At 42.2% G+C, this 18,788-nt stretch overlaps 1 protein-coding gene across 7 annotated transcripts in view; it reads left to right on the forward strand.

Annotated features, from left to right (window-relative positions):
* Positions 1–18,788, forward strand: part of ythdc2 (YTH domain containing 2) — a 153,289-nt gene that overhangs the window by 112,961 nt on the left and 21,540 nt on the right. For 5 of the 7 annotated variants that reach the window (XM_072583916.1, XM_072583964.1, XM_072583906.1 and 2 more), the window contains exons 25-27: positions 4,753–4,862; positions 14,112–14,410; positions 17,168–17,339. In XM_072583916.1, coding sequence (XP_072440017.1) covers positions 4,753–4,862; positions 14,112–14,410; positions 17,168–17,339 — 581 coding nt within the window. The remainder of the gene's footprint in view (positions 1–4,752; positions 4,863–14,111; positions 14,411–17,167; positions 17,340–18,788) is intronic. The other 2 variants (XM_072583933.1, XM_072583954.1) reach the window with 1 other exon arrangement.

Raw genomic sequence — 18,788 nt, forward strand, 5'->3', positions numbered from 1 at the left:
ATGTATACCACATGATTCCACACTTCCATCTAGCCCCACTAACCTTTGATATTACTGCCTAATGCTAATCTATATTTAATGATGTGGAGGAGCTGGTGTTGGACTGGGGTGGGTAAAGTTAAAAATCTCACAACATCAGGATATAGTCCAATGGGTTTATTTTAAAGTACTAGCTTTTGGAACGCTGCTCCTTCATCAGGTGGTTATCACCTGATGAAGTAGCAGCGGTCCAAAAGCTAGTGCTTCCAAATAAACCTGTTGGCCTATAACCTGGTGTTGTGATTTTTGTCTATTTTTAATGACTCTGCAACCACCACCTCCTGAGGCAGAGCTATCCGAATTCTCTCAATCCTCAAAGATTGAGTATGAGTTGGGACATCATGTAGAGTTTATACATGGTGAGACCATTTTTAGACTACTGTGTACAATTCTGGTCACCCTACTATGGGAATAATATTACTAAATTAGAGAGGGTACAGAAAAGATTTACTAGGATAGTAAATGCTGGCACGAGAGTTATAAGGAGAGGATGGATAGTTTGGGACTTTTTCATTGGTGCGTAGGAGGTTGAGGGGTGGATATTTAGCCATTTATAAAATCATAAGGACATAGATAAGATGAATAACATAAGTCTTTTCCCTAGTGTAGGGGTGTTCAAAACTAGGGAGCGTATCTTTAAGATGAGAGGAGAAAGATTTAAAAAGGACCTGATGGGCAATTGTCTTATGCAGAGGGTGGTTCTTGTGTGGGATGAGCTGCTAGAGGAAGTGGTTGATGCAGGTACAGTTACAATATTTAAAAGACATTTGGACAGGTACATAAATGGGAAAGGGTTAGACGCCCACCTTCCGAGGACCCCTTCGCCCACCTCCAGCACACTGCATCCACCTGGACACCCGGCGCTGGCCTATTAACTGCCCTCGACCTCTTCATTTCCAACTGCCGCTGGGACATTAACCGCCTCAACCTGTCTAGCCCCCTCCCCCACTCCAACCTCTCGCCCTCACAACGCACAACCCTCCGATCCCTCTGCTCCAATCCTGACCTCACCATCAAGCCAGCAGATAAAGGGGGCACAGTGGTAGTCTGACGCACTGACCTCTACACCGCTGAAGCCAAACGCCAACTCGAGGACACCTCTTCCTACCGCCCCCTCGACCATGACCCCACCCCCCATCATCTCCCAGACCGGACAGAACCTCATCACCTCAGGAGATTTCTCACCCACAGCTTCCAACCTCATAATCGGGAACCCTGCACTGCCCTGTTCTACCTCCTTCCCAAGATCCACAAGCCTGACCACCCTGGCTGACCCATTGTCTCAGCATGCTCCTGCCCCACTGAACTCATCTCTACTTACCTCGACACTGTCCTATCCCCCCTAGTCCAGGAACTCCCCACATGTTCGAGACACCACCCATGCCCTCCACCTCCTCCAAGACTTCCCTTTCCCTGGCCACCAACGCCTCATCTTCACCATGGATATCCAGTCCCTCTACACCTCCATCCACCATGACCAGGGCCTCCAAGCCCTCCGTTTCTTCCTCTCCCGATGTCCCCAACAGTACCCTTCCACCTACACACTCATTCGTTTGGCCAAACTGGTCCTCACCCTTAACAATTTCTGTTTTGAATCCTCCAGCTTCCTCCAGACCAAAGGGGTAGCCATTGGGCACCCGTATGGGCCCCAGCTATGCCTGTCTCTTTGTTGGCTACGTAGAACAGTCCATCTTCCATAGTTACACAAGCACCACTCCCCACCTCTTCCTCCCCTACATTGATGACTGCATTGGTGCCACCTCATGCTCCTGCAAGGAGGTTGAGCAATTCATCAACTTCACCAACACATTCCACCCTGACCTTAAATTTACCTGGACCATCTCTGACTCCTTCCTCCCCTTCCTGGACCTCTCCATCTCCATTAATGACGACCGACTTGACACCGACATTTTTTACAAACCCACCAACTCCCACAGCTACCTGGATTACACCTCTTCCCACCCTACCTCCTGCAAAAATGCCATCCCGTATTCCCAATTCCTCCACCTCTGCCGTATCTGCTCCCAGGAGGACCAGTTCCACCACAGAACACACCAGATGGCCTCCTCCTTTCGAGACCGCAATTTCCCTTCCCACGTGGTTGAAGATGCCTTCCAACGCGTCGCGTCCACATCCCGCACCTCCGCCCTCAGACCCCACCCCTCCAACCGTAACAAGGACAGAACGCCCCTGGTGCTCACCTTCTGCCCTACCAACCTTCGCATAAACCGAATCATCCGCCGACATTTCCGCTTCCTCCAAACGGACTCCCACCACCAGGGATATATTTCCCTCCCCACCCCTTCCATCTTCCGCAAAGACTGTTCCCTCCATGACTACCTGGTCAGGTCCACATCCCCCTACAATCCACCCTCCCGCCCTGGCACCTTCCCCTGCCACTGCAGGAATTGCAAAACCTGCGCCCACACCACCTCCCTCACCTCCATCCAAGGCCTTAAAGGAGCCTTCCACATCCATCAAAGTTTTACCTGCACATCCACTAATATCATTTATTGTATCCGTTGCTCCCGATGCGGTCTCCTCTACATTGGGGAGACTGGGCACCTCCTAGCAGAGCGCTTTAGGGAACATCTCCGGGACACCCACACTAATCAACCACATCGCCCTGTGACCCAACATTTCAACTCCCCCTCCCACTCTGTCGAGGACATGGAGGTCCTGGGCCTCCTTCACCACCGCTCCCTCACCACCCAACGCCTGGAGGAAGAACGCCTCATCATCTGCCTCAGAACACTTCAACCCCAGGGCATCAATGTGGACTTCAACAGTTTCCTCATTTCCCCTTCCCCCACTTCCCCACAGTTCCAAACTTCCAGCTCAGCACTGTCCCCGTGACTTGTTCCTACCTGTCTATCATCTTTTCCACCTATCCACTCCACCTTCCTCCCTGACCTATCACCTTCATCCCCTCCCCCACTCACCTATTGTACTCTCTGCTACTTTCCCCCCCAACCCCACTCTCCTCTCATTTATCTCTCCACCCTTCAGGCTCTCTGCCTTTATTCCTAATGAAGGGCTTTTGCCTGAAACGTCGATTTTACTGCTCCTCGGATGCTGCCTGAACTGCTGTACTTTTCCAGCACCACTAATCCAGAATTTGGTTTCCAGCATCTGCTGTCATTGTTTTTACCTACATATAAGCTCAACATAAGCAAGTGGGACTAGCTTAGTTTGGGAAACGTGGTCAGCATGGACGAGTTGGGCCAAAGGGTCTGTTTCCGTGCTGCATCACTCTGACTCTGAGAAGGTAATCCTCCTCATCTCTGACCCGAAGGTTATTCCTGGTTTTAAATCATGCACCCTAGTTTTTGGACTTGCCCACAAGATGAAACATCCTTTCAATATCCACCTTGTCAAGACTAATTATAATTCCATACTCTTCAACCAAGTCATCCCTCATTCTTCTGAACTCCTGTGAACAAAAATCCTCCTATACAATTTGTTGTCTTAAGACAACCCAATCATTCTAGGTATCAGTCTAGAAAATAATTTCTGTACTGCCTCCAATCTGCCAAAATCCACCCTTAAATAAGGTCACCAAAACCAGTACTAGAGTTTTATGTGACAATGCCTTGTATAACTGAAGCATAACTATTATTTTAAGTTCAATTCCTCTCACAATAAAAGTAAGCAACCTGATTACATGTAGTACCTGTATACTAGCCTCTCATAACTAGTACAAGAATACCTAAATCTTCCTTCACCTCAATTCACAGGCATTTCTGTTCAAATAATACACCTTTTTCATTCTTCCTTACGAAGTGAGCAACTTCACATTTTCCCACATTATACTTTGTCTGCCAGATCCTTGCCCATTCAAGCAGCCCATCTAGCGTTTTACCTCCTTGTATCTTCTTCACAATGCAATTTCCCACCAATCTTTATGTTGTCCACAAATTTAGCTATCATGCCTTTGCTGCCAACTAGCCAGTCTTCAATCCATGCTAATGCATTACCTTCTTTAAAATTAGTTTTTATTTTCTGCAAAGACCTTTGATTTGGGACCTTATCAGTTGTGTTTGGGAATCCAAGTAGAATATGACAACATTGTTTCCCAAACGTTTTCCCACTTTAACTCCATTTTGAAAGCCAGAAGTTGCTCTAACCCTCGATGAGGCTACAAGTCAGGAAGAAAAACAGAGGATGGGGGTTTATTGGAGGCAGAAGATAAATCTTATAATTCACTCAGAGCTCCACAGCAATCAATGCTGCCTTAAAGCTTGCCATGCCACATTTTCAGTTGGTGATTACACTTGGGGTCTTAGCCCCGGACTTGGGAAGCCCTGGTTGGCAAATTCCCCTGTATACACAGTGCAATTTGAGTGATGAGATAATTAACAGAAAATCTAATTTGGTATATTAGTTGCAGGCCACATGTTGGTGAAGACACTAGAAGAAACACTTGAGCTTTGATTTGAGTAGCTTTAATATCCATCACAGAACAGATGGAGCAATAGTTTGACATCTGATCTGCAAGATGAAACCTGACATACTGCAGCATTTCCTCAAAACTGCATTAAAATGACAGCCTGAATTGAGCATTGAAATTTCTGAATTGAGACTTGACACAATTATGATAATACCTCTTAATGTGGAATCCTTTAAAATTGATCACTTTAGTTCGGAAAGCTGCTCCTCAAGAAATCTGATTAACAGTGTACTTATTTTTTTTCTGTCCTTTATTTTGTGCAGTAGATGGTGTCACTAATGACAGTAGCGATAGTGAAATGGAAGACAAATCTACATCTAAAATGGCAACTTTAAAACTGGAAGAGTGGCTAAATTTTAGAATAGACCCTGAAGTAAGTCATTTCTGGTTGTATTCCTGATTTATTTTAGACTAATGATTTAGTATGAGCAAGCTAACCTCTGCAACTACAACATTACAATACTTGTAAACTTTTGACATTTCAAAATGTTATGCTGATTTCACAATTTCTGTGAGAAAACAATTAATCCCACAATCCATATTTATCAAAAGTTTTCAAATAAAGCTACGGCTTCATAGACTAGGTATTTCATTGCAAAGCAGTATTCTTTGTGAACTGTCACATTTTGTTTGTTTTAATTACAATACATATTATCTTGCATTATGATACCTCAAGTAACTTTGAAAAGTTGTATTCCACTGAAGTTTGTTTATTTCAAAATTAGATGGTCGCAGTCTGGAAGTCATAATAAATATTGTGTGTTTTTAGAGGCTACTTATTTGGATTCAATCCCTGAAGCCATATGCACACTGCAGTATGCCTTGATTTTCTAGTAATTGAAGTTTCTTTCTCCTTAATACTTACATTTAAAGTAACTGCTGAAGAACATGTCAGGATATTGACCTCCAAGGATCCAACTGTACAACAAGGAGAATTAACACATTACTGATTGTATTGCCTACAGTATGAAAACAGGCCCTTCGGGCCAACAAGTCCACACCGACCCTCCGAAGAGTAACCTGCCCAGACCCATTCCCCGATCCTTTATTTACCCCTGACTAATGCGCCTGACACTATGGGCAATTTAGCATGGCCAATTCACCTGGCCTGCACATTTTGGATTGTGGGAGGAAGCTGGAGCACCTGGAGAAAACCCACGGAGACGCAGGGACAATGTGCAAATTCCACACGGATTGAACCTGGGTCCCTGGCGCTGTGAGGCAGCAGTGCTAACCACAGAGCCACCATGCCGCCCACATTACTGTTACAGCATATAGCTAACCATCAGATATGGAACAATACCAAAAACGTACCAAACCTTCAGTTCTGCAGATTTATGCCATTTCTTACCTCCTTTTAAAACAAATTTTTTAAAACTAGTGTGGACTCTTTCTGGAAAATGGTGAAAGTTTACCTGAGAGTCCTGACCCCATCTGTATGAACCACAGCCTGGTCCTGCCTGGTTTGAAATTGAGTTGTGGCTCTCCCAAACTCCTCTTTTGAGACGGAGCAGATTGAATCAATGTAGCGGTATAACAAACTGAGTAAATGTAACTACAGAGACATGAGGGAGAAACTGGCCAGAATTGATTGAATGTGAAGCCAAGCAGGGAAGACAGCAATGGCTGGATTTCTGTGGGTAATTCAGGAGGCACAGCAGAGATTCATCTCAAGAAAGAAGAACATCCTAAATGGAGGATAGCTCACAAGGAAAATGAGGGACAGCATAAGAGTAAAATAAAAAGCATACAGTGTGGTGAAGATTAGTGGGAAGTGAGAGGATTGAAAAGCTTTTTGAAAAAAAAGCACAGGATAACTAAGCAAACAAATGGGAGAAGATGAAATATCAAGATAAGCTAGCTGGTAATATAACTTCTGGATATCTTTAAAAAAAACTCTTGCAATCTTCTTTAAAGAGAAAGTTAAGAGTGGACATTGGACTACTGGAAAATGAGGCTGGAGAAGTAGCACTGGGGGCAAAGAAATGGCGGAGGAACTGAGTAGGTGCTTTGCATCAGTTTTCACAGTGAAAATCACCAACAACATATCAGAACTTTGAGATTCGGGGGCAGAGGTGAGAGGATAGTGCTGGAAAAGCTGAAAAGTCTGAAGACTGATAAATCATTCGAGCTGGATGGACTACATCCCAGTGTTCTGAAGGGGATTGTAGAAGCACTGGTAATGATCTTGCAGTCATCGGGGAGGATAAGCCAATGTACCACCCCTGTTTAAGAAGGGAGGGAGGCAAAAGTCAAGGAACTATAGGTCATTTAGCCTCACCTGAGTTGTTGGTAAGATTTTAGAGATCATTATTAAGGATCAGATTACAGAGTACTTGGAAGTGCATGGTACCATAAGGCTGAATCAGCATGATTTCATCAAGGGGAGGTCATGCCTAACAAATTTGTGAGAATCCTTTGAGGAAATAACAAGCAAGTTTAACAAAGGAAAACTATTGGACATGATCTATATGGATTTCTGGAAGGCCTTTGACAAGGTGCCACACAAAAGGCTGTTAAATAAGATGAGAGATGGTAGTGTTAGGGACAAGGTTCCAGCATGAATAGAGGTTTGGCTGACTAGCAGAAGGCAGAGAGTAGTGATAAAGGGGTCTTTTTCAGGATAGCAGCTGGTGGCTAGTTGATTTCTGTAGGGGTCAGTATTGGGACCACAGTTATTCATGTTATACATTAATAATTTGGACAATGTAACTGAGGGCATTGTTGTTAAATTTGCAAATGACACAAAGATATGTGGAAGGACAAGTTGGGTTGAAGCTGAAGAAAGATGTGGATATAGGCGAGTGAGCAAGGAAGTGGCAGATGGAATATAATGTTGCAAAGTATGAGGATATGCACTTTAATAGCAAGAATAGAAGTGTAGACTATTTTCTAAATGGGGAAAGGCTTTGGAAATCTGAAATGCAAAGAGACTTGAGAACCTAGTTCAGGATTCTCTTAAGATTAACATGCATGTTCAGTTGGCAGTTAGGAAGGCAAATATAATATTAACATTCATTTCGAGAGAGCTAGAAAACAAGAGCAGAGCTGTGCTGCTGAAGATATATAAGAACATAAGAACTTGGACCAGGAGTAGGCCATCTGACTCTTCAAGCCTGCCTCGTCATTCAATAAGATCATGGCTGATCTTTTCACGCCCTCACTCACCTGCCCTATCACCGTAACCCTTAATTTAGCTTTAAAAGCATTTACTGAGAGAGCCTCAACCACTTCACTGGGCAGGGAATTCCATAGATTCACAACCCTCTGGTGAAATAAATTCCCTCTGAATTCAGTCCTATATCTGCTCCCCCTAATTTTGAGGCCATGCCCTCTTGTCCTAGTTACAGCTGCCAGTGGAAACATCCTCTCTACTTGTATCCTGTCTATTCCCTTCATAATTTTATGTTTCTATAAGATCCCCCTCCATTCTTGTAAATTCCAATGAATATAGTCCCAGTCTATTCAGTATTTCCTCATAAGCCAACCTCCCTCAATTCTGGAATCAACCAAGTGAACCATCACCACACCCCCTCTAGTGCCCAGTGCATCCTTTCTCAACTAAGGAGACCAAAACTGCATGCAGTACTCCAGGTGTGACCTCGCCAGCACACTACACAGCTGCAACATAACCTCCTGCTTTTAAACTCAATCCCTTTAGCAATGAAGGACAGAATTTCATTTGCCGCCTTAATTGCCTGTTGTACCTGCACACCAACCTTCTGTGATTCATGCACAGGGCACCCAGGTCCCTCTGCACAGCAGCATGCTGCAATTTTTTAACCATTCCACTAATAGTCCTTTTTACTAAATAAAAAATCACACAACACCATGTTATAGTCCGACAGGTTTAATTGGAAGCACTAGCTTTTGGAGCGCTACTCCTTCATCAGGTGGTTGTGACAACCAACTGATGAAGGAGCAATGCTCCAAAATCTAGCGCTTCCAATTAAACCTGTTGGACTCTCACCTGGTGTTGTGATTTTTAGCTTTGTAAACCCCAGTCCAACACCGGCATCTCCAAATCATGACCATTTTACTGTTATTCATATCAAAATCAATGACTTCGCATTTATTAGCATTGTACTCCATCTGCCAGACTTTTGCCTACTCACTTAAATTATCTATGTTCTTTGCAAAGTTTCAGAGTCTTCTGCACACTTTGCAGATGCATCTTAGTATCATCTGCAAACTTTGACATACTACACATGGTCCCCAACTCCAAATCATATAAATTGTGAATGATTGTGGTCCCAACACTGCTCCCTGAGACACACTATTAATCACTGATTGCCAACCAAGCACTCATTTATCCCAATCTTTGTTTCCTGTTAGTTAATCAATCCTCTATCCATGCTAATATGTTGCCCATAACGCCATGCATCTTTATCTTATGCAGCAGCCTTTTGTCCAGTACCTTGTCAAATGCCTTTTGGAAATTTAGATACGCCACATCTATTGGGTCCCTGGTAAGGCTCTGTTCAGACTGCATTTGGAATATCGTGAGCACTTTTATGTCTCTTTATTGAGGAAAGATGTGCTGGCATTGAAGAGGGTCCAGAGGAGCTTTACAAGTATGATTCTGGGGGTGAAGGGTTTGTTGTATGAGGGGCGGTTGAGGACTTTGAGTGTTTACTCAGTGGAGCTTAGAAGAATGAAGAGGCGGGGGTACGGGAATCTGATTGAAATTTATAGGATACTAACACGTTTAGGTAATGGACGTGGAAAAGGAACAGCTTCAGGGTGAAGACATAATCCTTTAGAACTAAGCCGAGAAGGAATTTCTTCAGCCAGAGGGTTGTGACTCAGAACTCATTGCCTCAAAGAACTGTGGAGGCTGAGTCATGGAGGGTATTTAAGATAGGTTATTGATAAGTAAGGGGATCAAGGGTCACAGGGAGAATGCAGGAGAGTGGAGTTGAAAAACATATCAGCCATGATTGTATGGTGGAATAGAACTGATTGGCCTAATTCTGCTCTTATATCTTATGATCTTACGTTCTCAGTCTTGTCGTGGATTTCCTGCCGTCAACTTCTTTCTTTCTTGTTTTAGACTTCTTCTTGGACACCTCTTTTTGCATTTAGTAATGGCACAGCTGAAACTTCCATGCATGGTCTCTTGCAGCGGGATTGACTAGAATGACTGCTGTAATCACGGTTACCCTTCCTCCTATCCTCACCCTCAAATTTGATTCAGTGGAAGCAGCCAGTGTGGAAAGGAGGGAACCTGTGATTGGAGTAAAACACAAGTGAGAGATGGAATCTGAGGTTGTAGGTACAATTCCTTACCACAGATCTGTTTATACCATATGTTTTACTCCTTAATGCAGAAGTACAGATTATTTTCCTGCTCCCAGAGCATTTACACTTCCACATGTTTAGCTCTTTCCAAGAAAGCATATTGCAAGGTAATATGTGTGTTTTCCATCTTTGATTTTTTTTTCACTCTTTTGGGTTTTGCATGGGTGATTTCACACACTACTTCTGTGTATGTTGAATCGTTCTCTAGTCCTTGGGTATCTGAATTGTACTTAAGTGAAAAGCTGTTCTGAGGAAGGGTCACTGGACCTGAAACATTAATTTTCATTTCTCTTCACAGATGCTGCTGCCCTTGCTGAGCTTTTCCAGCAACCTCTGTTTTTGTTTCAATCTAATGTTGTATTTCACATAACAGTAGTGTTGCTCAAGGAGACTGTGTTTTATTCTGTGGTGCTTCAGCTTTAGGTTGGTCCCAAAATCCACACAATTCAATTAAACATTGCTCAAAGCCAATTCTAGCGTGGATGAAGATCATGTCTCTCATCTCTAGCCCACCTACATACCCACCACTCAGTCACGATATTTTCTCCAGCATTATACTGCTGGCACGTGGTATCTAGCTGTAAAATGTATTTGCTGATCCAAGCATACACTTTGATCATGTCAGATTAATGACATGGATAAGTGTGCATGATATACAATTAGAGATTGTATGAATGATCTGAAATTAGCATGTCATGAACAGTGTTTTGACTAAAGTTCCACTCAATTCAAACTCTTGCATAATGTAAGTCTAATTTTAATTCTCAAGGGGCTGAGCATGAAGTTAATTGTAGAAGGACTTCACTTGATGTCAGCAGTTATGAAGAGTTCTTGACATCCTACATAGCTGCTTTGTCCTGGCAGTTATCTGGTTGAAGTGAGTCAGCAATGCATACCTCAGCTATTGTCCAAAGAGAATCTTTTGCATAAATTTAATTTTCAATGGCTGATTTACTTGGATGTTCTGACTAATTTAGGGCTGATTACATCAATAAAGTTTACAAGTTTTGTTTGTGATAAAGAAGCTATCTGGCGATATCCTGTTTTTTTAATGTTCCTAACTTTTTTCCATCCATATGCATATATCTTTACATCTGTTTAAAAGAAAAAGCAGTATAGCACAGGAACAGGCCCTACGCTGACACATTTTGACCATCTACACTAAAACTGTCCCATCTCTGTGCACCTTGAACCTGTGTCTGCTACTAATTAACCCCTCCATCCTGGGAAGAAGCCTCACTCTCCATATTATCCATGCCATTCACAATCTTGTAAACTTCTATCAGATCGCCCCTCAACCTCCTGTGTTCCAGTAAAAACAAACCCAGTCAATCCAATCTTTCTTCATAGCTAAAATCCCCCATGCCAGGCAAAATCCTGGTAAACTTTCACTGTACCCTCTCCAAAGTCCTTCTGGTAGTGTGGTGACCACAACTGAATGTCACTGAAGTTTTATGAAGCTGCAGCGTAACTTGCCTAATCTTGTACTGAATGCCCCTTCCAATGAAGGCAATCATGCCATAGATCTTTTTTACTACCTGATCTACGTGCTCTGCCACCAGGAGAAAGTGAGGACTGCAGATGCTGGTGATCAGACCTTAAAAATGTGTTGCTGGAAAAGCGCAGCAGGTCAGGCAGCATCAAAGGAACAGGAGAATCGACGTTTCGGGCATAAGCCCTGACCTCCTGCGCTTTTCCAGCAACACATTTTTTGCTCTGCCACCGTCAGTGATCTGTGAACCTGCACACCCAGATCCCTATATATCAATTCTCCTAAGGGTTCTGCCATTTATTGTATAATTTCCACTTATACTTGACCTTCCAAAATACATCACCTCACATTTGCCTAGATTAAACTCCACCTGCTGTTTTTCTGCCCATGCCTCCAAATGATCTATAGGAGAAAGTGAAGACTGCAGATGCTGGAGATCAGAGTCAAGAGTGTGGATTCTGATGAAGGGCTTATGCCTAAAATGCTGATCCTTCTGCCCCTCAAATGCTGCCTGAGCCACTGTGCTTTTCTAGCATCACATACTCGACTCTAACTGATCTATCCTGCTATGTATTCTGACTATCCTCCCCATTGTGTGCAACGCCACCAAACTTGCTAATTAGACCAGCCATGATTTCCTCCAAATCATTTCTGTCGACCATGAAGAACAAAGGTCCCAGCACTAATACCTGTGGAGCACCACTAGTCACAACCCTCCATTCCAAAAAGCTTCCTTCCACTGCTACTCTGTCTCTTTATGACTAAGCCAGTTCTGTATCCAACTTGCCAGCTTACCCCGATATCATGTGACTTCACCTTTTGTACGAGTCTGCCGTGAGAGACCTTGTCAAAGACTTTACTGAAATCCACGTAGACAACATCAACTGCCTTTCCCTTATCTATCATCTTCGTCACCTCAAAAAAATTAATCTAGTTGGTGAGGCATGACCTCCCCTGCATAAAACCACACTGTCTTTCACTAGTGAGTCCACTTGCTTCGAAATTCATATAGATCCTATCCCTGAGAATCTTTTCCAATAATTTTCCTACCACTGACAAGAGGCTCACAGATCTGTAATATTCTGGATTATCCCTGCTATCCTTAAACAATGGGACTACATTGGCTTCTCTACACTCCTCTGGGACTTCACCTATCACCACTGTTCCAGCAAATTGTTCTCTCGCCTCCGTAATATTCTGGGATAGATCTCATCAGGACTCAGAGACTTGTCTACCTTAATACTTTTTAAAACGCTCAACACCTCTTCCTTTTTAATAGAAACTTCGCTTAGAAATTTGATACTCCCTTCCCTGAGATTATTCTCCTCCAATTCCTTCTCTTTGGTGAAGGAATACCGATGCAAAGTTTTTGTTTAAGACCTGTCCTTCCTCTTCTGGCTCCACGCGTAGATTCCCTCCTTTGTCCTTGAGTGAGCCAACTCTTTCCCTGGCCACGCATTTGCTTTTTATATGTTTAAAAAGCTTTGAGATTCTCATTAATTCTGTTTGCTAGCAACTTTTCATGACCCCTTTTAGCCCTTCTAATTTCTTGTTTTAAGTTCTTTCCTGCTTTCTTTATATACTTCAAGGGCTTCATCAGTTGCCATCCTCTTATACCTTACGTATGCTTCCTTTTTCTTTTTTTTTACCAAGGTCACAATATCCTTGGACATCTAAGGTTCGTATAACTTGCCACATCTATCCTTCATTCTCGTAAGAACATGCCGCTCCTGAACTCTTATCAACTGCCGTTTGAAATCTTTCCACATGTCCATTGTGGATTTACTCTCAAACAGCCATCTTCATTCAAAATGATCTAGTTCCAGCGAATAACGTTGTAGTTCGCCTTCCCCAATTTAACATCTTCACCCAAAGACTACTGTTATCAGTATCCATGAGTATCTTAAAACTCATGGTATTATAGTTACCATCCCCTAAATGCTCCCCCACTGAAACTTCGTTCACCTGACCAAGCTCATTTCCCAAAATCAGTTTCTGTGTAACCCTCTGCCTGGTTGAAGTGTTTACATGCTATAGTTAAGTCTGAAAAGTTTCTTGATCATTTCCTCTGACTTGACCATGTTTCTGCAGTTTCTCGTTACTGTTATTTAGAGCAAAAGTACCATCTCAAAAAAAAAATCAAATTGTGCAATAAATTCAAATTGTGAGTTTTATGAATTTATAACTTTGTTGTAAAATTAAGTTCTGTCTGATTTCTTGCAGCTATTTGTCCATCAACTCTAATTTCCCTGTACCACTTTTTCATAAATTTCTGCCTTAACTATTGGTGTAACTTCACAAAAAGACAAATTTACAAAAAACAAGGTTGTGTTCTTGATTCTGTTTCTAAAATTAACATGTAGCAAAGCATTTATTGTAATAAATACATCTTGGAGTAAACCAGCTTATTAGAGTGAATGATTCTATTAGTTTAGAATAAACTATTACTCATTTAGGCAGCTAATTAAATGGGACTCCATCCTAGGTTTACTGGAATAAAAAAATAGAAAAGCTAGAGAAATGCAACAGGTCTGGAGAGAGAAGAACAAAGTTAACGTTTCAAGTCCAATATAACTCTTCCTTCGAACCTTGGGTTTACTGGAATTGCCCACTTTTTCCCTTTGATAAAATATTCAAAACAGAATAACAGGTCATCTGTTCATATGCCATATGTGCCTGCATAAGTAAGTGCACTTCAAAAGTAATTCATTGGTTTTAAATTGCTTAGATATGATATGAGGATATAATAGAGAACCATAAAAATGCAAGTTCATTGTGAGGCTTGTTTTCTTTTTTGGTAATGAATTTTCACTATCTGTCTTGTTACAGGCAGCAAGTCTTATCTTACAGTTACGACAGAAATGGCACAGTCTATTCTTGAGACGTATGCGTGCTCCATCAAAACCTTGGACTCAGGTAGATGAGGCAACTATCAGGGCAATCATTGGAGTTCTTAGCAGTGAGGAGCAAGCAGCAGGGTTGCAACAACCTTCCGGAATTGGACAAAGACCAAGACCAATGTCTTCAGAAGAACTTCCTGTCTCCTCATCTTGGAGGTCAAACAGCAGGAAAAGCTCAGCTGAAACAGAGTTTTCAGATGATTCTTCCAGTGTGGAGTTCCGGGAAAGGTAGAACTATAGCGATACATCAAATTGAATAGTAATTGGTCTGAAAAGTATCTGTCAATGTGAAGAGGGTATACTTTTAGTACCCAATCTTGGGTGCTACTGAAAAAAAATTACATAGCATAATACCATGTCTTGTGTCATATATTGTCAGATGACATGAGAAACACTCCATTTAAGTATGAGGTGATTTCTAGATTGTGTAATGGCCTTCATGTAATCAAAGTTAATAGAAATGAAAGAAGAAAAATGACGTGAATGAAAACAATTCATGAGTTGTTAGGAGGCATTTGTTGATCTTAATTATGCATGCTGTAAATTATGGTAATTAAAAAGTGCATGATTTTCTGAGGGGTGGAAATCTCTCTCCAATTTCCAGCCAGTCCCTCCTTGTTTAGGAGAGGAGAAAGCTCCACATCTCTGAGAGGAGATTCTGATCTGTGCTCCTTCAGAAATGCAGAGTTGTAGTTCCTTTCTGATTAGTTTTGTCATAGTGCAGTACTGTCAAAAAGCAAACCATGCCCTATTTCACAGACATACTCTGAAATTTACAGATCTAACATCATAGACAGAAACCTTGATAGCTGCTATCAAACAGTAAACACATAAAGTAAGTATGAGGTTAGGGTGCTTGTTGGCTAGGGGAATGGTTTGCCAGGCAAATCAGGCAGCAGATGGATAGAGAATAGGGTGTGTGGAGACTACGATTCTCTGGGTGGGTGCAGACTCTCAGGTGGCAAGGGATCAGGTAAGTGATGTAGTGTTTATGATAGATCAGGGTGGGTGGGGAAAAATCAAGTCAGGAAGAGGAGGGTTGGTATCCAGTTGGGGCCGTGGGAAGATTGGGGTGGTAGCAAAGGCACATCCTGTCTGGTGACAAGAATGAGTCAAAAAGTGTGGTGCTAGAAAAGCACAGCTGGTCAGGCATCAACCAAGGAGCAGGAGAGTTGACATTGCGACCGTAAGCTCTTTATCAAAGTTTCCTGATGAAGAACTTATGCTCGAAACGTAGACTGTCTTGCTCCTCGGATGCTGCCTGACCAGCTCTGCTTTTCAAGCACCACACCTTTTGACACTGATCTCCAGCATCTGCAGTCCTCACTTTCTTCTTCCTGGTGACGGAACGGATGAGAATAGGTCCAGAATAAAAGGAGAGTTGGCTTGGATTTGGCAGGGTGGGAGACCAGAGTGAGGGAACGTGGGATTGGGTCTGGAGTAGGCAAAGGGTGGGTATGGGTCTAGTAATAGGGGAAAGGATGTGAAACAGGGCTGGGGAGGAGTGACTGGGGGTAAGGGAAGTAAGTATGATCTCAGTTGAGTAGTTACTCAGGAATTAGATTCTGTACTTAATAGTTTAAATTTTCTTGTATAACTACTAATTTAATCAGTAAACGGTGATGTTAATCTGTCATGTTTGTGAAACCCAAGTGTTGACCACAAAATGATCGTCTTCAAATAGTGTTGCATCTATCTGTGAGGACATGCAGGGCACATCAGTTTCATCCAAAATACAGTCCTTCTGACAGCGCAACATTTTCTTAGTACTGCGTCCCTGTGTCTGGGGGCTGTATTTGAGTCTCTTTGCAATGGGACTTGAATATGTGATTAACTGATCAAAGTGTTACAGTGCTTCCATGAGCCAGGATTGATGATAAATGTAGATGTAGGAAGTTTTAGGATCCAGTTGAGTGTTTTTTTAATAACAATATCAGCTTTCACACACAATGCTATCCTCTTCAAGGACATGCAGTCCACATAGGTTGTTGACACATGCAGCATCTCTGATGTTGATGCAGTACCACACCATATAACGATCCATTCGTCTGTCCATGACCATTACATGTCCTCACCACTGTTAACTGCTAACTGAGCCAGCCTACAATATCACAAAGTCAGATCTTGGGAATCCTGTCTGAGCCTGCCCAAGCCAGCTGCAAGATTACAAGTGTTGCTTGAGCCATCCCAATAACACACAACCAGAGGCTTTGAGGTTGATATGTTGTTATTGTACAGTTGTGTGGATGGGGAGGGTAAATGTAGAATTTGCTGCTGTTGTAATTTTTGGAATGAAAGTAGAGAAGGAGAATGGCTCATAGTGGAACCGGAGGCATTAACTTGACAGATACCTATTCAGTTATTACTTTGTTTTTTTTATTGAAGCATTTAACTTCTCACTTAGGGAGAGGATAATCAGGACAGGGAAGTTAGTAGGGCAAGTTCTGAAACTAATAAGTTGAATTGCATGCAACTAGACTTTGCTACCTGCTGGCGAGGATTTAATCTGTCTGTCTAAGGAGTGAGGACTTAATTGAGACATTACTTCTCAACTGTAAGAATCTGATTTTTGGCCTAGTTAAGACATAACACTCTATGCTTGTGACCTCACCGAAAGAACAAATGTGCTGATTTTCTCTTCAGAAATACTGCCCAATATGTAATCTTTAGCATTTTCTGCTTTATTTCACATTTCTAGCTACCGCAATATTTTGCTTTTGTATTATTATCCCTATATTGTTTGACTGAGAAGAACTATTCACTAATGTCAATGTATGCATGTAAGATTATTGTGAAAGATTGAATTTTACAGCACAGTGGAAGATCAATATTGCTGTTGTGTTGTGTCTCAGAAATTTCCATTTACCTTTTAACCCTGTTTTTTTTTCTCCATACCCTCTATTTTTTTTTTACAACTACTTCATGTCATTTTTGTTATTGTTTCCCATTTTCAATAATTGTTTAACCAGTGTTTTTCTTTTATAGGGTTCAGTTAAAGTCGCAACAGCAGCAGCAGCAGCAAAGATACAAAGAGCGGGGCTTCCTCCATCCTAAGAGGAGTGCTGATGACAGGTCAGATCAGTCATCTGTAAAATCAACAGACAGCAGTAACTATCCTAGCCCCTGTGCCAGCCCATCTCCACCACCTTCAGGCAAAGTAAGTTTGTTTATTGAAATGTTCTCAGAGTAATTGAATTTGATGGAGCGGAAATAAGCTGTTCAATCCATCAGGTAGAATGTTCCTTGCACCATGTAGTCGACCTTGGAGGTGGGTATCAGAAAATATACGAAGAAGGCAGGGACAGTTTCCTGATATTTTCCCACCAACTTGCACATTTTCTGGAGACGGCTTTAAGAATTTGACTGTTGCTTGCCCTGCAATTCCAACTGGAAGGTAGTTAAAGAAATAATTGAGCCAATTAGTGACCATTTTTAGAAAGGATTTGTAGTTTTCTACTGGGGCACAGCTTAGCTTCTGTCTTACACAGGAGGTGATTGCATAACAAAGAGATTGGAACCATAACATGCACATCAAGTAATGGCATTATAGATTCAAACTGGCAAACCTCAGGCCATCAGTTTGTAAAGACTTGGAAATCTGTGCTTTACCTGCAGACATATCTAGTGGATTATAATGGGCATGAAGGAAAAACTGCTGTCCTAACATTGGACGAATGCATCTTGTGCTGTCCTCCCCTGCTCTCTGTTGCTCAGCATTACGTTGCCTTCACAGAAGCCCCCCCAGTTACCTTTCACTTTGGGTACTCAGACTCTCTAACCTTGAACTGGCAACTGTTGTCATTGGGTGCTATTACATGCTAATTGCGGTAAACTGTTAAGCTGCAGCACTGAGCAGAGTTGGGAGCCTCACAAATGGTCCCATTTCCCAAATGTTTTCAAAGTTGGAAAATTCAGCCCATTGTGTCAATGCAAGTGTTTTTTAATTTCAAACTCGAATCTAATTCCATTCTTGTAGTTGCTTCTCTTTTGTTTTGATGTTATTTCTTTCAACAAATTGTATTTTGGAAAAAAAATTTGCATACTTTGATTTCTTTCCATGGAACAGCTTACTCAAGAAATGTATTTATTTCATGTTCCTACCCGTTACCCCACTAATGCATTCAACTCCTCCAGTGTTGCTAAAATATCAGCTGCTGCCTTCAACATCTATTAGTGGATAAATGTAAATTTTCTTCCAGGTAATCATTGTTTTTGATCCTTGCTCTACACTCATTTCCTAGCTATTGATTACCAACAACCACATTAGATTGGGCTAGTCTGTCTGCAACTTTAGTGTCACCTTTGACCGCAAGATAAACTTGCGACTTCATAGATGTACTATCACTAAAAGGTTACACCTTTTTCACTCCCATAATATACCTATCTTTGCCCCATCTCAGCTCAACAGCTCTTGATACCCTCATGCCTCTACACCCCTCTATGCAGTGCATTCCTGGCTTATCTCTGTCATTTTCCCTCCATAAACTTGAGGTCATCCTAAGCTCCCCTGCCTGTGTCTTGGTTCACAGCAAGTCCCAACCCTCAATTAGTTCTGTGCTCGCTGACCTACATTGGCTCCTGGTCAAGCAACATTTGGCCATCTTTG

Source organism: Chiloscyllium punctatum, chromosome 2 (assembly GCF_047496795.1).
Source record: "Chiloscyllium punctatum isolate Juve2018m chromosome 2, sChiPun1.3, whole genome shotgun sequence".
In the NCBI taxonomy this organism is placed as follows: domain Eukaryota; kingdom Metazoa; phylum Chordata; class Chondrichthyes; order Orectolobiformes; family Hemiscylliidae; genus Chiloscyllium; species Chiloscyllium punctatum.